The sequence below is a fragment of the Molossus molossus genome, unplaced genomic scaffold (genome assembly GCF_014108415.1).
Source record: "Molossus molossus isolate mMolMol1 unplaced genomic scaffold, mMolMol1.p scaffold_m16_p_11, whole genome shotgun sequence".
NCBI lineage: Eukaryota > Metazoa > Chordata > Mammalia > Chiroptera > Molossidae > Molossus > Molossus molossus.
In genome coordinates, this window is record NW_023425346.1 from 49,384,271 (window position 1) to 49,406,511 (window position 22,241).

General features: G+C 41.1%; 1 protein-coding gene across 1 annotated transcript in view; it reads left to right on the forward strand.

Moving 5' to 3' along the window:
• Positions 1-22,241, forward strand: part of CERS6 (ceramide synthase 6) — a 271,292-nt gene that overhangs the window by 70,663 nt on the left and 178,388 nt on the right. The window contains exons 2-3 of the mRNA XM_036253461.1: positions 12,112-12,217; positions 18,266-18,396. Coding sequence (XP_036109354.1) covers positions 12,112-12,217; positions 18,266-18,396 — 237 coding nt within the window. The remainder of the gene's footprint in view (positions 1-12,111; positions 12,218-18,265; positions 18,397-22,241) is intronic.

A 22,241-nucleotide genomic window follows, 5' to 3' on the forward strand; every position in this document is an offset into this window, starting at 1 on the left:
AGACCCAGCAACAGTTTACCAGAGTAGCTGTTTCTCCTTATTCTTGCCAATGTTGGAACTTATCAAAATTTAAATTTTTTTCAGATATTACAGGTAAAAATGATACAGTGTTTTGATATCAGGTTTTTAAATTGAGGATGATAATCTTTTCATGTTTACTGGTCATTGTTGCTTATGTTTGTTTGTGAACTGTGCATTTTTATCTTATATGCGTTTTTTACTAAGCTTCCATGAGCAGTTTATAGGCATTGTTGTTTCCCCATGTCTTCTGCTGTATTTCACATGATCAGATCCAGCCTGAAGGGTGTAAAATGGTTTTGTTGCGTTTTCCTGAGGATGTTGTGTATCTTTTTGTATGCTTATTGATATTTCTGTTTTCTTTTCTGCCACTTGCTTACTTTGAATCTTTTGTCCATTTTCTACTGATCATCAAAAGTCTTTAAAAGTGGAAAAATTCAGGATGTAGAAAAGAGTCTAGAGATTTTCCTCTTTAAACATTATGATTTCTCTGAGACTTTGGAAATGTTAGCTAGTAAGGGTGATTCAAAATTTAAGTGGTAGAGACCAACCACATGGAAGAATGGATAGCTATCCTGTAATGATGAGTTAGTTTTTCAGTGGTCATTCTGAAGAATTTAATCCTTCAAATTCACCTTTGTTTGCTCTACATTGTGGTAATATTTTAGCACTTTGAACCACAGTTTGTTGTTGTTGTTGTTAATCCTCTCTGGAGGATGTTTTTTCCATTGATTTTTAGAAAGAATGGAAGCAGGGGGGTGAGACAGAGACAGAGACAGAGACAGAGATGGAGGTATTGATTGGCTGCCTCCTGAATGCAGTCCTGACTAGGGCCTGGGATGGAACCTGCAACCCGAGTATGTGCCCTTGACCAGGAATTGAACCTGTGACCCTGCAGTGTGTGGGCCAACACTCTAACCACTGAGCAACACCAGCCACAGCTGAGTTTCTGTTTTTCATTGAATCTATTGGAGTGACATTGGTTAATAAAATTATATAATATATTCAGGTGAACAATTCTACCGTTAATAAAATTATATAATATATTCAGGTAAACAATTCTACCGTCCATCATCTGTATACTGTATTATGTGTTTACCACCTTAAGTCAAGTCTCCTTCCATCACTATTTATACCCCCTTTACCCTCTTCTAACTGCCCCCACCCACACCACTGTTTTATACTGTCAGGAGGGGTCCCACGGTTGTTTCCTGAGAGTCTTCAAAAACCGTGGGACCCTTCCTGACAAGATCAACTTAAGTTGATGCAACCATTAAATACCATGTTTTACCAGGATATGTAATTTCCTGGGAGAAATATTCTAAATTGGGAAATAAAGCAGATTACTAAAATACATACAGTGCGATGCAATTTTGTTTAATAAAAATATAGTTAACAGGGTATAAAAACATGTAATGGTGTGTGTGAAGGGGGGAGGTGGCAGAAAAATGCTTGAATGTTCATAATGTTTATCTTTGCATGATGGCATTCCTGGTGATTGCTTTCTGTTATACATTCTGTACTGTACACCACTTTTAAAATCCATAGAAGTCACAAAAATGAAGGCTCGGTAGAATTTTGATGGTTAATTAAGCATTTTCTGAGCTCTTGGAGAGCACAGATTATGTAGAATTTGTAATTGTATTGGCCCTGTCCATAATACTCTTTGACTGCTAGGTTCATTATATTCTGATGAACCACCCCACCCTTCTCACCTGGGTTTTATTCTTTCCCAACAGTAAAGGAAACACAAAAGAAGTACAATGCTAAATTTCTCTGATAAAACACATTAACAGTTACTTTTCAGATTTTATACTGTCACATGCTTTGTTTTGGAGTTATCCTTTTCTTATATGTAACATGCTTAAAAGAATCCCATTGTATTATAAATTCTTATGGTTCACATACAGGGTTGGACAAAAGCAGGTTTACAGTTGTGCATATGCGAAACAGTTTATTCTTCTATTATTGCTTATTCATTATTGCATTCCTTTCCATATGAACAGTTGTAAACCTACTTTGGCCCCATCCTGTAGTTGATGTAAGTACCCTTCTTAAGAGTTACAATATTTCATGGGTGTTGTGCTCTAACTTGTTTAGACATTAAACATTGGAGTCCCCCTAGGGTTTATGTCTTGACTCTCCTCCCTTATTTATTTATTTACACGGACTGCCCAGGTAATTCCGTTAGTCTCATGCATGTGTATGCCATCTGCATGTTCACCACGCCTCTCCTGCGCTCCAGGATACTCTATCCAGTTGCCCACTTGACATCTCCACTTGTAAGGCTGGTAAGGCTAACCTCGCGCTCCCCTACCCCCCAGCCTAACTCTGACCTCTCAGGTGCTCTGTCATCATCCTTAGTCCTCTCGCATCCCGTGTTGGATCTGGTGTACTCCACGGGCCCAACTCAATGGCTGGAGGATGTGATCACCGCTCACTCCTCTGGCCACCACTCCCACTCAGTCACCGTCCTCGCTCGGCTGCATAACCAGAGTAACCTCCCCCGTTGGCCTCAGCTCCCATCCTTTGCTCCCCCAGTCTGTCCCCAACAGAAGAGCCAGTGAGCTGTTCTTTTAAAATAGAAATCAGTCATTTAGGTTATCTTCTCAGCGTCCCGCAGCGGCCTCCTGCCCCAGCCCGAGCGTCCTTCCAGCCGCCCAGGCACAGCGATGCGCTGCCAGCGCGGGCCACCCTCGCCCACCTGCCGGCCCCGCCCTCGCCCACCTGCCGGGCGCCGCCCTCACCCACCTGCCGGCCCCGCCCCAGCCTCACTGGCCTCCGGATGTGCCTGCGACACAGCAGTCCTGCTCCTTCCTTGGTGCCTTGGCCCTCAGCTGCTGTTTTTTCCAGAATGTTCTTTCCACGCTCTTCTTTTTAGCCTATGTCCTTACTTCCTTCAGGAGCCTTCTCATTTTCTCGGTGGCCTTCCCTGACCAGTCTGTTAAGTATGAAAACCTGCAGCCCCATCCTTCGTAGCAGGCTTAATTTTTCTCTGTAGTACTTTTTATTATCTGGCAGAACACATGCCACTTTATTTTAGTTTAGTTTTAATTAAAAAAAATTTTTTTTTTCAATTACAGTTGTCATTCAATATTAGTTTCAGGTGCACAGCCTAGTGGTTAGACATTTATATAACTTACCAAGGGATTCGCCCAATAATTCTAGTACCCACCTGGCACACACAGTTATTACAATATTATTGACTCTATTCCCGATGCCGTACTTGACATCCCTGTGACAGTTCTGTAACTGCCAGTGGGTACTTCTTAATTCCTTCACCTTCTCACCGAGCTCCCATCCCCTCCCATCGGACGATCTCCAGTTTGTTCTCCGTATCTATGAGTCTGTTTCTGTTTTGTTTGTTCACTTGTGTTTAGATTCCATATATAAGTGAAATTATATGGTATTTGTCCTTCTCTGGCTGATTTATTTCACTTAGCATAATACCTTCTAGCATAACATTACTGTATGTCCTCTCTGCCCCCTGCTAGAATGCCAGGTCCGTGGGAGCAGGGGTTATGTCGCTGCTGTATCCCCAACACTTAGAGCGGGGCTGGCATATCCAGGTGCTCAGTGAGTCATTTGTTGGTGGGTCATTAAGCTATTTACCATTTTTCCCTATTAGAAATAACAGTGCACGAAAATTTTTACATGTATGGCTTTTTTTTCTTTGTTTGACAGATTTCCTTAGATAAATTCATAAAAGTAGGAATACTGAGTAAAGTGTATGATCATATCACAAGGGTTTTTACAATGCTTCTTTTTTTTTTTTTAATCCTCACCTGAGGCTATTTTTCCATTGATTTTTAGGTAGAGTGGAAGGGAGGGAGGAAGGAGTGAGGAAAGGAAAGAGAGACAGAGAGAGAGAGAGAGGAGAGACTGATGTGAGAGAGATACATCAATAGGTAGCCTTCTGCAGGGGGATTGAGCCTGTAACGCAGGTACGTGCCCTTCACTGGGAATCGAACCTACGACTCTTCGGTCCTTGGGCTGACGCTCTAACTGCTGAACCAAACTGGCCAGGGCAACAATGCTTCTTTAATCAACTTATATTTTATTATTTTAGGGAAAGGGAAAACATTCTTTTTATGAATAGATTGTATTAGGATTGACTGGTTCTAAATTGTCTGAGCTATTTACTTTAAGCTTTAAGACCTTGGGCAAGATCCCTTGGGCAAGATCCCAAACTTCTTTGATATTTAGTTTGTATTTCTGTAAAATGGGACTTATATTTACTTCAAATAGTTGTTGGGCTTAAAAAAGCTTATTCTCCAAAGTACTTGACACGTAGGAACCGCTAACAAGTATCAGGTTTGCGTCTCCATCCTGGGTTTCCTTCCACTCTTTGTTTTCTTGAAAAAGTTTAATCCTAGGTAAGACTGTAGAACACAGTTACATACACACGCCTACTCACTCAAGCACATGCACACATGTGTATCTAAACATGCACCCACATAACCCATGCACCAAAATCCAACCTGTACTTTTCTTGGAAGTTTAAAATTTTTGGTACTTGCGGTGACCCTAGCCGTGAGCACCCCCTCCCCCACCGTTGCTGAGGAATGTAGGAGTCCATGAAAGTGCTGGCAGTCAGGCAGGCAACTGAACCAGTCACTTACTCCTTTTCCTTCTTTCCTGAATGTCCACTTGTCCACGCTTACGTTTCTTTCCAGTAGAGCCTGGGATGGGGCTTATGTTATTTCTCATAATGGGATGTATTTCATCAATTATTAATTGGTTGTGATTTCTTTCAAAGACCTTCCGAGCACTTCGATATTTAACAATACATTTGCCATTTCTGATGTTCTCCATTCGTTCCTGAAGATTTAAGTTCCCTTTGGTTTTGTTTCCTTTCAGCCCAAGGAACTTGCTTTAGTTTTCTTGAAGTGGGTGCCTGGTGGCAAACAAATGCCCTTAGTTTTCCTTTCACGTTCATTATTTGAAGGATACTTTTGCTGGGTGTAGAATTTGGGAGAGCAGTTCTTTTGTTGTTTTTGTTTGTTTCCAGCAGTTTAAAGATGTTGTTTCGTTGTCATTGAGCCTCCATTATGTCTGACAAGTCCCTCAACTTTCAAACTACTGTTCTCTGTCTATAATGGGCCACTATATAATGGGCCATTTTGGTGTGGTGACTTTCAATATTTTTCTTTATCTTTGGTTTTCATCAGTTTGACTATGGCTTATCTAGGTTTCCCTCTTTTTGAACTTCTCTCTTTTAGGGTTCTTGAGCTTCTTGAATTTGTATCTTTATGTCTTCTATCAGATTTGGAAAGTTGTTCACTATTAGTTCTTTTTTTTTTAATCCTCACCCAAGGACATTTTTTTTGCATTTATCTTCAGATAGAGCGGGAGGGAGAGAGGGAGGAAGAGAGAGAGAGAAACATCATTGTGAGAGAGACTCATTGACTGGCTGCCACCCAAACAACCCCAACCGGGGCTAAGGACAAACTGCAACCGAGGTACGTGCGTGCCCTTAGCAGGAACCAAACCCAAATTTCTCTGGTCCGCGGGCTGATGCTCTGTCCGCTGAGCCAAACCAGCCAGGGTCACTATTAGTTCTTTTAATATTTTCTTCTCCCTAGCCTATCTCCTTTCCCCTGGAACTCCAATCACCCATACGTTAGCCTTTTTGAAATTATTCCACAAGTCCTTACAGTCTGTTCATTTTTCTTTCTTTTGTTTTTCAGATTGCATAGTTTATATTACCTATCTTTAAATTCACTGAATATCTTTGCATTTTCCCCCCTAAAATTGAGTTATATTTTCCTCCCTCTTCCTCAACATTTTTAGATTGTATCCTGGACATTGTGAAAGTTACGCTGTAGAAATTCTGGATTTTTTGTTTACATTGCTCTGAAAAATGTCGATGTTTTGTGCTAACAGACAATTTACTTAGAGTGGATCGCAGCCTGCCGTGCCTGCGGTGGACAGGGCTTCGGTCTCGGTCCAGCTCTTCGAAGCTTCGCTCCTGCCGCCTTCGGTTTACCTTGCACATACGTGATTCCGAGGTCGGCCTGAATCATGCCCAGTTTACACACAGGATCAGTGGTCAGCTTCTCTGGTTCTTCCCTTTCATGGTTCTGTAGTCTCTCTGATTTCCCCCGGTACCTTCCCTGCTTCCTGTAGTTAGGGAGTGTGTTTTCCTACCAACGTTTTATCTGCTGCTGTGATTGTCTGATCTCAGAGTAAAGCTGTAAAATAAATATAAAAGAGGTCTGCTGCCTTCCTGCTCCAGCTTTGGACTCATTTCGAAAGTCTACTTGCTTTTATTTCCATCTGCAGGCCCTTAAGTCGTTCTTTTTTGTTATGGGGGGGGGGGGTTGATGTGTTGGATAGAGTTGGTTATTTTTTCTTAGAAAAAATTTTATTTCAAATTCTACATACATGAAAAAAGAGACTAGGACAAAGATTTATTTATTTGCTTGCTTTTTATATCATACTAGTTCCTTCAACTAAGGTGGTTTTCTCTTGTTGTAAAGTAATACAATTCTCTCTCATGAATTTCTTCCTCTTTCAGGGACTCAGTCAAAATTTATAAGGGCCTGTACAGGAAATTTTTATATGAAGTTTACTGATTATTTGGGAGTGGGAGGATCCCAGTAAGGAGAGAAAACTGTTAATGAAAACGAACAAGCAAGTTAAATTACTATCATGCAACATTCCAGTGGTTTCACTCTTATATTTTTTTCTCACATACTGCATATTTAGAAAAGATTTTTTAAGGTGAATTTATTCATATTATTTAATTAATAAATCAGCTTCCTACTATACTTATTGACAGTATATAAGTACCAAATTAGAATGCCTGATCAATGTGCATGGCGATGTCTGGCAAAGATGAAGAAGTCAGTGATGAAACTTTAGAGGGTAGGGTAGTGTGATCTTCACCAGATATACGTCTCAAGTTTAGAATACAGGTAGCTAAGGAGCCTAAATAAAGAGAACTTGTAAAGAAAATCAAGAGGGTGAGGAAATCATGAGGAATAGAGAATCTGGGGAAAGGGAGACCATGGGCCTCTGCTCTTTGACATCCTGACCAAATTTTTACAAGTTTCTCATACTAGATATTACTTGTGTACAGTAGCCCCCCCCCCATCTGTGATTTTGTTGTTTGGAGTTTTTAAAGATGAAAAATCAATGTATAAGGAGCTCATTTCTCCATATCAAAAGCAGAATGCACCTTCCAATTATTTTTCTAAATAGAAATCTTTATTGAGATAATTGTAGACTCACATGCAGTTGTAAGAAGTAATACACCAGAGCCTGGCCGGTGTGACTCAGTGGTTGAGCATAGACCCATGCACCAAGAGGTCATAGGTTCGATTCCTGGTCAGGGCACATGCCCAGGTTGTGGGCCAAATCCCCAGTGGGGGGCATGCAGGAGGCAGCCAATGTTCTCTCTCATCGATGTTTCTCTCTCTCTCCCTCTCCCTTCCTCTCATTCTAAAATCAGTAATGAAAAAAAAAAAAAAAAGAAGTAATACACCAGAGCTCATGTACTGTTTACCCAATTTCCCCCAGTGGTAGCATTTTGTAGAACTGTAGTATAATATCACAGCTGGACACTGACCTTGACACGTTCCATTGGACTTACTCAAATGTCTCCCATTAGCCTTGTACGTGTGTGTGTGATTTTATTCTATATAATTTTATCATGTGCAGGTCTGTGTATCTACCACCATAGCCTTTCAATTATTTTTGAAAAGCGTAGAAAATTCTAGAGTTAGAAAGGACTAAAAGTCTCTGTCCGAGCTCCCCACTGAAGGTGATTATTTAGTATTAAGTAACTAGAACTGACATACCCTGTGAACATTAATTTTTCAAATTAATCTCCTTTCCCATATTGTTAATGTGTCTGAGCGGAAGAATCACTTCCTGTTTTTTGTATACCTGTAGCCACACCACAGCCCAGAACTTACCTCAACACTCTGTGCGGAGCTGTCCAGTTCATGTTTAAAAATAGTAATACATGTTGTTAAAGAGAATGAAAAAGTAGGCATGTATTAGGTGTTTTCTCTGCTTGTAAATTGAGACTAATATTCCTCAAAGCTTGCATCCTTATTGTATTTACTTTCAAATAGTATGTTATACTGCATGAAAGTACTTTATAGATGTTTGATCCTTTGAAGGTGGTGTTGCTGCCTTTGATAACAAAGTAATTAAGTGAGCATTTTCAGACAGAGGTAATTTTCAAAGCTTGAAAATACATATTTCCTTTCAACTATTATAATTGTAGGTACTTTACCCTGCCATCTGTTTCTCGCTGTCTCTTTTAAGACAACCCTTATGAAAGACAGCTCTTCTGAACTTCCTTCTGTCAGAGCTAATGTTGGGGGAAAATCTAGCTTTTCTCTAATGGACCATGACAGTGGGTCGTTATGTCATTGGTTTTATTTGGTGTCTGATATGTTCTCTGAAAAGCAAAACGCTAGCAGTGATTCACAAATTCTTTGGAGAATACACACAAACAAGATTTCTGTATTTTTACACAATCAGGGGTACTATTTGGAAGATAAAAATTGTATCTTTTCTTTCTTCTCATGTGGGATTTGAAATTAATGTTTCTGCCTATTTATGAAAAATTTAAAATCTCAGATATTAAGTGTTGGGCTATCTGTACTGGGTACATTGGGGAAAAAAAAAAAAGCCTGGTGAGGTGTTGGCGGAGGCCGTGTTGGGGCAGCCTTGACTTGAGGGGATATAGAGAATTTTAGAAATAGCTCCTAGTCCCAAATGAGGACTCCAAGGAGATGTGGGTATTTAAGGGAGTTAAAATGCACAGTGTCTATAGAAAAGATAGTAAGGTTACCTACCACTGAATTAACTGATTTAATCATTCATTTGTCCATCTAATATTTGTTGAGTACCCACAGTATGTATGCAAGGCATGTACGTAAAAATAATCTATAACATAGTAACTTCTTCCAAAGGATTCACGTGGTTTGATTTATTGGGCATCCCCACCATGAGCCATTTAAACTGTAAAGAGTTTCAGTCTTTAAATTGATTCTGTTAAATTTGTCTGTCGCTCCTCATACCACACCCCTCCCTGCTTATCCCCAGATTTTGAGATTTAGCCTGGCCAGTACATCAAGACGGGGAGTTGATGATCACATTGACCTTCCTGGGAAAGAAATACACCGTCCTGTGCTTCCCTTCCCCTGGAGGCAGAGGGTGCTGACCTCTCTGATCCTCTCCACAAAGTGGAGGCAATGATAATCCTGCCTCATCAGGCTGAGAAAGGATTAAATGAGTTGTGTGCTAGGCTTGGGAGATGAGGACTTTCAGTAAGGCCATTCCTGCCTTCACGGAGGCTACACACACATGGATGAGGGACGCGCATGTTCATACCAGCTGTCCTGCACTAAGGGTGGGCGTGGCGCCGGAGAGGACCAGGAGGGTGGATAGGGGAGCTGCAAAGTTTTGGGTCCTGAGAGAAGGTCAGGTATAGATGAACAAGGGTGCTGATGGCATGATGACAGTCATCACTACAATTTATTGTCCAGATGAGGACACTTAAAAAAAATTATTGTAGTAATATATCCAACAGGGATGCTTTTGTCAGTAAAGGTCGTGCCATTAATAACGATGCAAGGACAAGCGGACGGGAGGGCGAACTGAGAAAAGTAGTCACTTGACATGAGACCCTTGTCGCTTTCAGTGCCTGTCTTGGTTTCTGGTCTCTTCTTGTTTGCTTGGTGCTTTTAGAACTTGTTGGCCGCACATGGCCTGGCACAGCGTAGCTGAAGCCCGGTGGGTTACTTGGCCCAGAAAAGCCCTGCTGTGTAAATGCGAGGACAGGAAAGCAAGCAGAGCTAACGGCAGTGATCTTAGACACGGAGGCTGCCTGGCATTATGCTTCAACATATGGTAAATGTTCAACATTATGTTTAAACACATGTTTGTGTACACATACAATTTATATACGTACGTAATTATTATAATTTTTTATGTATGACAATGTCAAGACACAGAGAGACGAGTTTCTGCAGCCGGGCTCCACAGCCTGACAGCAGGAGATAGCTTCCACCTAACCTTTGGACGTTGCTTTAAAAATCTATTCCCTGAGCATGATATTTATTTAATAACTTTGATGGTCAAAATGTAATGTTTGATGATCAAGGGATATGCCCCCTTCAAGATGCTATTGCATTAGTTCTCAAAAGTAAGAGCAGAGTTTTTTTTTCCACTTACTTACGCATTCATTGGTTGCTGCTTCTTCTTCTTTTTTTTTTTTTTGTGGCACACACTTTATTTATTTATTTTTTAATTAATTTACTTATTTTTGTTACAGATGTTTCTCCTTTTTCCCCACTGATTCCCCCCTCTCCCTTCCCCACCCTGTCCCACCTTTGTTGTCCATGTCCATTATTCATACATACATGCATATAAGTTCTGTGGTTTATCTCTCCCCCTACCCGCTCTTCTGGGGATTGTCAATCTGTACCCCACTTCCATGTCTCTGGGACTATACCATTCCTCAGACTGTTATATTCATTATATTCCACAAATAAGTGAGATCATGTGATATTTGTCTTTCTCTGCTTGGCTTGTTTCGCTTAGGATAATACTCTCCAGGTTCCTCCATGTTGTCTCAAAGGAAAAGAGATCTTTCTTTCTTACAGCTGCATAGTACTCCATTGTGTATATGTACCACAGCCTTTTTATCCATTCGTCTACTGATGGACACTTGGGCTGTTTCCAGATCTTAGCTATCGTAAATAGTGCTTCTATGAACATGGGGGTACATATATTCTTTCTGATTGGTGTTTCAGGATTTTTAGGGTACATTCCTAGAAGTGGGATCACTGGGTTTTTAAGTTTGAAGTTTAAAAAGAGACAGGAGAGAAGTGTAGAACATGGTGTTGTGCAATTGATACTAAAATAACCTTTTTTAAATGCTTTTGTAAGTTTCTGGAAGATGATAGCAAAGGTGAGGAATCTGCTTTTGAAGAGATTCTGTTGAGTAAATATCTTGACCCTTAAATTTCTTTGATGACTGGTCTATAATCTCATCAATTATTGTTAAAAATATAACATTTACTTATGATCTGTTTTGTACATTTATCACTTGCTGCCTTTGACCAGCATGAAATTAATCTTGATGATACTTTCATATTATATTAAATTATTATTATTTTATATTAGTAGAGAATGTTACATGCCACACTGAAAAAGAACATTTAAGAGCCTTGTTTCTTGAACATTTACTACAAAAGAACTCTTAAAGTTGAAAAATACTTTTTTCTTTTTAAAAAAGTGTTGGAGGGAAAGTTGACTGCACAACTTGTGGTAGTGGGGGCTGTGTTCGTGCTCTCTCCTGACAAAGAAAAAAAAGTTTAGACCCATGTCATTGTACCTTTGGGTCCTGTACCCTCTGCCTGCCCCCTTCCGTGCCTCACTCCCATGTCACACGTGGCCGGAACTGAAGTGAGGTCTTCCCATTCCTGACAGTCATTTACATAGGAGCAAAACAGTGTAGCTGATGCTCACCATCATTTCAAACTTTTTAACTTGTCTGGGACATCCTGCTGTTCTGCACCCTTCATTAAGAAGCAAATACCACAAAGCAGAAAAATTTAAGAACCCATGAAGAACTGGGGTGCATATAGAACACTTTGATTGTAGAAACAAAAACAGTCAGATTTATGACCGGGATGATCGAAAGCACACTCTCTGCATGTGTGGTTAGGTGCTTGCAAACATTTCTCACTGTGGCAGTATAACATGACTGTTGCTGCTTGGCTGTCAGTAAGGCATTCCCAAATCACGGTTTGTTTGTTTGCTCACTTATACACTTATGTTTGTTGTTTGATAGTCTTTCTATCCATTCAGTCTCATTAGAACTTGAGGATCAAGAGGTTTAAATGTTTAAAAAGGATTTCTTTTCTTTTTTATAGTTACTGCTGGGGGAATAAGAAGAGGGAAATTGTTATGTATGTTTTATAGTTACCAACATTAGTATTGGCATACTCCACCTATAAAATGCCATTTTTGGAACAAATTGAGTAATGGGTAACTGGTGACATTAAGAACAGTTATAGAAAGAAATAACATGACTTTTTTTTTTTTTTTTTTTTTTTTTTTAAGGTTTATAGCCAAACCGTGTGCCATAGCCCTCAACATCCAGGCCAATGGACCGCAGATCGCCCAGCCAAACGCCATCCTGGAGAAGGTCTTCACTGCGATCACGAAGGTATGTCCCCCTTTCTGGGATGTGCGTGGGCCTGGCCGCAGGTCTCGGTCTGAAGTCCGTCAGTCCCTGCTCTCCTGGGTCTGGGAGCAAAGTGTGGCCGGTCCTCGAGCCGGAGCGTGTGCTCCCGGAAAGCACACAGCCATTGCAACTGGACAGAAGGGTAGACGCCGAATAAACGTGGGCACGTGTGAGACCCGTGTGCTTGCTCCCCAGGGGGTGGCAGAAGCTTGTCTGAAGCACAGTGTAAATGAGACAGTGGTGAGGCCAACTCCGGGCCTCGTTGCAACCCACGTGACTTGAAACAGGACGAGTCACAGTTGGATGGGACTTTGTGGAGGCGACTGAGGAGAGCGGAGGAATCTTTGTCGAGGTGAAAAACTGTGTCACTTGTGTACACCCCCTCCGTGGGTTCCAGCAGGGGTGGTACGTAGTAACAGTGAGAAGAGGTGCCCAAGGGAGCGAGCTGGGGGTCAGGGGAGTTAGCGTTAGAGGTTCACTGTGGGGAAAATGGGAGGAGAGGCGATCACTGTGGGGAGAGTTCAAGTCCAAACTAGGAGTGGGAAGAGGAGAGCGGGAGGGAAGAGATGGGGAAAGACTGCCCTCCCTCCCCCAGCTGCTGTCTCCTGAGAACAAAGAGGGGCGGAGAAAGAAATCAGGAACCCTTGATCTAAAGCCATGAGAAACCAGAGCAGATCACAGCATCCAAGTATGTGTTCTTACTCACGCATCTCTTATCTTACTGCTGCAGAGCCGAAGCGAGGAAAACACAGGAGTGTGTCATTCTGTGAGGAGTGTGTGTTTGTACAGTAAATGGCTCATTTTCCTGGGAGAATTACTCAGGCTTTTCAGATGGGATCTGGCAGGAAAAAGGAATGAAAAATAGAAACAATTTAATAGTTAGACATTTAAATGTACCTTGGGTATGACAGATCAAGTGAATAAAATATAAAACAGAATATAGACATTCTAATAAAACAATTAATGAGGAGGATCTAAGGGGTACATTTTGAACCCTGTACTCGGAATATATATACTGTTTTTAAGTACCTGTTAAATATTTACCAAATTTTACCTCCTTTCACATACAAAACTATAATAAATTTTAAAATAGGCACAATTCAATAATACTAGAAATCAGAATGCAGAAAGCTTCTTGCTTTCTCGGTCAACTCTTAAATGATAATAGAATTTCAGAATCCTTAGAGAATAGTGAGATGAAATCACTACGCATGTATGTGTACTACACCAAAGCAGTGCGCCCATGACAACGCATGTGCATGTAAAATATAGTAACCACTTACTTAGCCATAGAAAAATAAAACAAAATAAATGAGGGTAAGCAAAATAAAGAAATAAATAAAGATAAATATAGAAATTGAGTTAGCAAAACTGTAGATTGGAAAATTCATCCGAAAGTAACTTATCCGTTTAATTTTTTACAGAAAGTCAGATAACGCAAATAAGGAAAAAAAAAAAAAGAATAAATTTACAACATAATAATCAACAATCACAGACATGGAGGAAAAGAAAAAGAAATATATTTCTATTAACATGGCAAATAAAAAATAAAACCTTGGATAAAATGGAAATTATTCTAGGAAAATATAATTTACTACCTAGAATTCACATCATATGTATGTGTGTGTGTGTGTAAACTAAAGAGCTAAACTGCAAAGAAGTACCAGGCTTAGATGCTCTCAGAAGAAAATTATAGCACCCTCTAAGAGAGCAGAAAATTCCAATGCTATTTTAACCTATCCCAAAGCACAGAAAATTAAGGAAACCACCCACATGCTTTTTATGTAGCAATAGAACATTAATATCAAAGTCTGACAGAGATTTCATGAAAAACTAAGACTAGAGACCATTGTACATATTAATATTGATAAAAAATCCAAAATAAAAATTAGCAGACATAACTGCACATTAAAAAAAATTATTCGTCATCATCAAACACATTTATTCTAGAATGCAAGGCCTTCCTTCCCTGAACTCAGTATTAAAAACCTATATAGATAATTTATCACATTAATTGATCTAAGGAGAAAAAGTACATGATCATCTCCATGGATCCTGAAACCTAACCTCATTTTGATGAAAATAAAGTTATCTAACTAGGGCAGCGTGGTTTCCTTTAGATGATAAATACTTCGTATATCAGGCCCAGATCTGGCCTCTTGCTTAATGAGAAGCAAAGGGGCGTTCCCACTAAAGTCTGGAACAGATAGGGATGTTTATAACCACTGTTTTAGACTGTGCTGTTTTGTATTTAATTAGCAAATAGATAAGAGAAAGAAAATCACGGCATAAACTTATGAAGGAGCTGATAAAGCTAAGGCTCTGAGAAGATTTCTTCATTCATTCAAGGAGTATTGAGGTCTATTATATTCTAGGTACTGGTGAAAACAGGCACTGAAAACTTCCTTTGTTTCTAGAGGTACCGTTCTAGTAATATGCTATTATATGACCATATACAAGGAAAATTAACCTCAAACAATATGAAACGTTAGCAAAAATTAGTAACCATATATACATGCAGACAGTAAGCAGTTAGAAGATATAAGAAAATTCCTTATTTACAATAGAAACCAAAAATGATAACATCCCTAGGAATAAATGTAACAAGGACGTGCAAGGTATGAGGTTTCCAACACCGTTGAAGGACATAGAAGACACATTGAGTCAAGATGTCAATTCACTCTATGCTAACTTAGGAACTTGGTATAATCTCACTAAAGCTACCAACAGGTTTTCTAGTTTGACCATTTGTTTATGTTTTGAAACTAGACAAGCTACTTCTATAGTTCATATAGAAAAATAAATAAGGATTTCTGAGTAACCTAACTGCATATTCATGCACAAACATAATCAAACAATGGAAGAAGAGATTCGGTTTCTCATGGGAAAAAAGATGAACAATGGTATTGGGCTATCTGGGTAGCCATTTGGAAAGAAATTTAGATTCATACCTCCCACTGTATACCAAATGCACTGCAGAGTAAATGTAAAACTCAAAACTATGACTATATTAGAATCAAAACTGTAAATGTGGGAGAATTCCTTGGACATTTGAATAGAAAGGTCTTTTCTGCTTATGACCCAGATTCAGAAGCTATAACAGAAACAATTGATAAATTCAAATATGTTTTTTAAAAAAACATCTACAAGTAAAAAACACAGGCAAAAAAACCACCATCAGCTTATAATAAAGTACAAATGACGCTTTGGCACAGGTATGCAGCCTGTGGTACACACAATGGTTTAATGGAAGAAATGAAAAAATAATTGAAGAAATGCTACAAATCAATAAAGAAAATACCTGCAAATCAAGGGGAAAAAAAGGACAATAGATATGAAAAGAATGTTCTTAAAAATGAAATACAGATGGTTTTTAAAACGCATGAAAAGATGCTTCTCTCATAAAAAGAGGAAATCAAATTAAAAATATACTGAGATACTACTTTCTAGATATCAAAAATTATATAAATTTAAATTGGGAAGCCCTGGCTGGTTTGGCTCAGCGGTTAGAGTGTCAGTCCACAGACTAGAGAGTCCTGGGTTCGGTTCCTGCTAAGGGCATGTACCTTGGTTGCAGTTTGTCCTCAGCCCCATTGTGCGGGGTTGTGTGGGTGGCATCCAGTTGATGTTTCTCTCTCTCTCTATTCCTCCCTCTCTCCCTCCCTCTCTATCTGAAGATAAATGCAAAAATGTCCTTGGGTGAGAGTAAAAAAAATTTAAATTGGGGAAACAATTAAAATCTGATAATATATTCTGTTGATGAGGCTTTGGGAAATGAGCACTCTTGCTTGTATGAGAGTATTAGTTGGAGAAAGTATTAATGAGGGTGATTTTTCAACATCTAAATACATTGCAAATTCATAGACCCTTTGATCTTCAACATTCACTTTCAGGAATTTATACCCGTATATAAAACGCCTGTATAAAACGACCCGTGACAAGATTATTTATGTAGCATTGTTTATAGTAGCAGAAGTTTGGAAGCTAAGTACATGGCCATTCGTAGGTGAGTGGATAAGTAAATTACAGCCTATCCTTACAGTTCTACAAAAGAAGGAAGGGGTTCTTTATATTTTGATAATGGAGCTATTCCAAGACACATTGTAAAGTGAAAAACCCTAAGTCCAGAATGATGTATGTAGTTTGCAACCATCTATGTGACAAGAGAGGATATAAGAATATATATTCAGATTTGCTTATATTTGTATAAAATAACTCTGGAAAGAATCTGATTTAATAACTGGTTACCTGGCAAGAAGAAGAGAGTAGGTACAAAGTAGGAAAATGAGACTTTGGATAATCTGAAATTTGTGAACCATGTGAATGTTTTACCTAGTCAAGAAACGTAGAAAACAAGGTGAAAAGAAAAATGAATTCTTCTAGGAAAATGGTGTATCCGAGGTATATGTTAGGCTGTACATTTTATCTCTCCCCTGTTTTTTAATTAAGAGAGACATGAAAGGAGAGTGCAGATGGTATCATGACGCCTAATCGAAAAGTACACGCCTTACCGAATGTTGGCACATAACTTTTACAAACACGAGCGCGGCGCATTTTATAAGCTCAGTCACAACGCCAAGGCCCTGGGCTGTTTCCTGTGTGTCCGACACCTTGAATTGATTGAGATGCCTTAAAGGGTGTCATGGGAAACCTTTTAACTCAGGATCTTATAACTAGAAAGCTGAAAGTCAGCCTGACTTCCCGTTTTTGGGTGTTTCCTGTGATCATTAACATCTCCTTAATACGAAAGCAAAGGTAGAGAATGGAACTAACTTGGTGCAGCTGTGTTGTGCGGCAGGTCGCCCTCCCATCATTTGTGAAGGGTGCTCTCTAAGCTATTGGGGAGAGGGCAAGGACAGGAAAGGGGAGAACTGACATGTGCTGAGTTTTACATACATTTTTTACATTTGGTCCTCACCACCATCTATCTCACTTAGGTGGATAAATAACCCCCTTTTTAAAATTTTATTTATTTATCCTCACCCGAGGATAGTTTTCCATATTTTGTTCAGATAGAGTGGGAGGGAGAGAGAGAGAGAGAAACATTGATGTGAAAGGGACACATCGAGTGGCTGCCACCCGCACGGCCAACCTGGGCCAGAGACCAACCATAACTGACGTACGTGCCCTTAGCGGGAACCGAACCCGGGTCTCTCTGGACCGCAGGCCGACGCTCTAACTGCTGAGCCAAACCGGCCAGGGCTAACCCCCGTTTTTTTAAACAGGCGAGGACACCGAGGCCCAGAGAGGTCGGTCCTTGGGGCGAGGCATTGAGCCTGTGTCTGTGGTCTCCTAATGTTGCAGAAATGTGTGAGGGACAACAGCGACCATCACATGGCTGGCATCAATAGCGTCTCTGTCCTCTTCACCACACTTGTGTCTGCAAAGTGGTGCGCAGTCCTTGTGAAAGGTTCAGTGGGGATCTGGTCAGAAGGAAAGACCAGGAAAAGGAATAGAAAAGGAATGTGTGAAGGACAGAGGAGAGGGGAAAGAGAAGAAGAGAAAACATGCTTTGTAGTGGAATTGGTACTTCAGGCTAAGGTGAGGTATTTGGGGATTATTCCAAGCTTTTTGTTATCCTGATCTATGATAATTGGGTATAGCTTTTTTTTTTTTTCCCCTGAGAAAGTAAAATATTACAAGGAAGCCTCTTTGCAAATTCACGTAAGGTGGCCTTTGCCTCTCTGTTGCAGCAAACTTGGTTGATGAACTTTGTATGGAATCTCCTTTCCTGGAAGGCGAATAGAGCTGACTCAGCCAGGTGGCTGTCCCATTGAATCTGTGTTGATGGGAAGCACAAGCATCAGAGCGAGGTTCAGATTTTTCACTGTTGTTTCACAATGAATAACTTTCCTTGTCCTAAGTGGTTCTTTATGTTCACGCTGCTAATGGAAGGCCTACATCCTCAGTGGCAAATGTGGAAATCTCAGCAGCAGATAGTGTATGAAGAAAAAAGATCTGAGCGGTAGACAGGGGCAGATCTGTTTATGGTGAAGATGAAAATGATTTTCCTGGCACCTTGTTCCACAGCATCCTGATGAGAAGAGGTTGGAAGGCCTCTCCAAGCAGCTGGACTGGGATGTGCGCAGCATTCAGCGCTGGTTTCGACAAAGACGCAACCAGGAGAAGCCAAGCACACTGACGCGGTTCTGTGAGAGCATGTAAGTTACTGTTTTTCTTTTTGAAAGAAAAATCTGTACAGTGACTCACACCATCCCAGAGGTGAAAAATAAAGGCTTGGTAAAGGCAGCCCCTAAAAAGCATGCCATCTGGAGGAAACATAGTCCACAAAAAACTGGGGTTGGTACGAATTTGTGGTTTCCTCTTTGGATGCAGTAAATGAAGTTGGCTTCTGCATGGAGTTCCTACAAAGTAGGCATATTGCAGAGCCTACAGTGGGGTTTACAATCAGCCACCTTCGAAATATAGCCCTAAAGATTATTATGTTCATAGTTTGAATTTTAATAGAATGGACTTTGTCGTGATGTTCTTTCCGCTGATAAAAGCTGAGATTCTAGGATATATTATCCGAGGGTCATGGTGATGGCCTGTATTTCTGCAGATTTAAGAAATGGTTGTATTTTATTCCTGGGTGAGTTTAATGAAGCATTGATCGAAGGTGGGGGATGGGATGAAAGTCTCTTCCATTTCTGAAACGTGAACTACATGGTAGGTAAATTATATACTAATGAAGCTGATAAAAGGAATAGAAGACCCACAGAGAACTCTTCCAGCACAGTGATATTTTGTAGCAGTGACACTCCATACACTTCCCTACAGGAAAGATAGAGAAAGGAATATTGAAGCTTTGAGTATGTCCCCCTAAAGGGAAGATTCTGCCTCATGCCTCTAGTTGGTGTCCATCCCCTGGGAACTTTTTCCTGACACCCGGTCATGTAACAGAAGTGCTGTCGGTGTGGCTCCTTCTGTTGTGGGCTCTTTCTGTTTGGGGTTAAAGTTACCTTTTCAGGTCTAGCTTTCCATTATGCCCCAAAAGTATTTTCGCAATTGTCATCTAAAGCTTGGAGGGAAACCTAATCTTATAGGAGCATGAGTGAGAGGCGAAACAATATCATAAATCCTAGGGCTGGAAAACTATGGGGTGCACCAGGGTCTTTAGGAGGTCAGAACATTTATAAAACATGGAAAAACAGCCTAGTAGATACTATCTGCAAAGCCCTTCCTGTCACCGAAGTTAGTGGCAGTTTATGGAGGGAGGAATCATGCTTCTGGGCCCCTGCTCAGACGCTGGGATTGTTTCCTGGCCTGGTCCTGCCACATGTGCAAAGGGCCTGGGCTCCACCCTTGAGCGGCGGGTCTGCGCAGGGGTGAAGTGGGTCTGAGCACATGCCCACATACTGAAACTCATGTGCCATCTGCTCCAACTCCCACTGACTCCCTTGGTAACTCAGGGCTAGCCCTGACTACACTATGCCGAGTCGACACCAGTATGTGTAGGAGTCCGTCACCTGGATTCTGTTAAAGTGCAGATTCTGATTCAGTCGTCCTGGGATGGCAGTCGGGATTGCGTTTTTAGCAAGTGCCAAGGCTATGCTGCTGGCCCGTGGACCACACTTTGAATGACAAAACCCAACATTGTAGCAGTGTGTATGTCATCTCCTTGAATCCAGCCGGTCTTTATCTGCATACCACATTCACCAAGATCAGTTACAACTAGTTAAAAATATTGCTGAATGATTGTGCATGGCAATGTGAAGGCACAATGTAGGGTAAGGGGGGTGCATAAAAGTATCAATTATGACCTCTTCCCTCAGGTAGATTATTTACCATAGTGTCAGATAAAACATAATATCTGAATATGTGAGAGTCAATGACAGGTATTAAAAAAGAACCAGATATGTGTGCTAAATGACTGACATGCATAGTCAATAACAAAAGATTAAAGGATGAAGCTCAGTGGTGGCTTAGAGCACACACAGGTGTTGCTGGACACCTCTGTTGCAGAAGGCTGTGATGAGGACTTTGGAAACTCTTCTCCTTTGCCTTCTGAGTGGCCACTAGAATGCCCTGCCCTTCTGAGGGCTTACGTCGGCATCACCTGTTCTGTGTTTTCTCTGTGGTCTGCAACGGGCCACTTCTCCAGGTTCAGTCTTCAGCCTCTTCCTGCCTTCATTCTACCTGCCATCCTCGGTGTAGACGTTCTTTCCTCTCACCAGCTTCTTCCAAAGCCATGTGTCCAGTGCACCTCCAACGGGCAACTCCGATTTGCTTCTACTTCTGACTTCTCTTTGCTGCGGGTTGTGTGCCTCCCTTCTGTCACAGGCTGGAGACAGACAGCCCCTGAGGTCCGTTTGTAAAGCCACTGCCGTGGCCCCAGGCCCAGTGGCTCCATAGGTCTCTCTGTTTATCTCATACTCATAGATATTTTGTTTGCTGCCAAAGGAATTACATGTTCCTAAAATACTATGATCTCCACAGTCTGCTGTTTTAAAACCTTAATGCGTTTTCTCCAGCTGTAGGATCAGTACTAGGCTCCTTAGCCTGGTGGAGTCTGACCCCGTTTTTCTAGAGGGCTGGTTCCACTGTCTGTACTTCGTTCATTTCTGCCTTGGTTTACACTGTGTTCCTGACTGGGAACACCTGCTCTCCTCTGCCCCGCCCGTGTATCCCACGTCCATTCCTCAAACTCCAGGCCCTCTCAGGAATGTGGCCTGACCGTTGGGTCCAGAGGGAGTGCTCCGTGTCCTGAATTCTTAGTCCTTATTGTACCTGCTAAGTCGTTTCATACCGAATCATCTGTTTTCTTAGGTGGTTCTTTATCTTTTCTTAGCTTATCTGTATATCTTCACCCTAAATACATCTTGTGTATTCCCCGAGGGCACAGGAACATCGTGTTTTTCTTGCATTCTTCTCAGCATTTACCACAACATATAGACTCTGCTGAATCGTTATTTGTCAAAGCATTGTATGTTCAGATGACATTGTTCTGGAAGGATTTGCTGATCTAAGTTGGCATCCTGCTCCCCAAAATGAAGATTGTCTAACATACTGACTTAGCGTAAAATTCATCTGGGGAAATTACTGAGCTTTGGAGAGCTCCAAGCCAACTTCCAAAGCAGAAGCCAGGGGGAAGGATTGGGATGGCAAAGAAGGACGTGTAGACAGCAGCACGAAGACTGAGGCAGGAGGATCCTGCTCCGTGCATGCACACAGGTATGTCACAGTTCTTTAATCCCAGTTTAAAAACAATCTGGGAAAGCTGTTCGGAACCAGGGGCGCACGTCATAAAACCTGGCAAGCTTTTCAAACTACGTACACATGCCCCAGCCCCGTCCCAGTGTGTTTGATTATGTGTGGGGACTCAGCTGGGGTCTGGACATGCATTATCTTGAACTACCCTGAATACCGATGACACATATCCCTGGTGAAGAAGCACTAATCTCTGAGAAGAGATGACTGCTGTTCAAACTACTAAGAAAAGCAAAGACAACAGAGTTTTGGAACTCATAGATCTAGGGCCCCGATGGGAAGATTCTATAGTTTTTCGGTTATATAAGTTACTATTTTAGAAAAAACAGAATCCCTGCAGGGGAATTGTATTTCAGCCATCAGCGATGTAGAATGCACCAAGATGCATGCCAGACAGTGCTTGTAACCATCTGCCGGTGGGTCCAATTTGGGGCACACCCATTGAACGAAGGAGGACCGAGTAGGAGAAGCTGTTCAGCAAGTAATGTGTTGAAACATTGACATGATTTTTTTTTCCCCCTTCATGCTGATGTCAGTCATGTACAGCTGTGTTCGTTTTGACGGATATTTCTTCCAGAAGCATTTCAGTCTTTCTTGGAAATGGAAAGAGAGATTTTGGCGAGGGAGTCAAGAAGTTATAAAGGAGATGTCATGTGAGACGTGTTAGGAGACGTGGTTCTGAATGGGAGCCACTTAGCTTTGGGCTCATGCGTTGAGGCTGCTGAAACCTGGCCTTCTTAGGATAATGTAAATGGCATCAGGAAAACGTAAAAATAAATATCTGTAATGCAAGTAT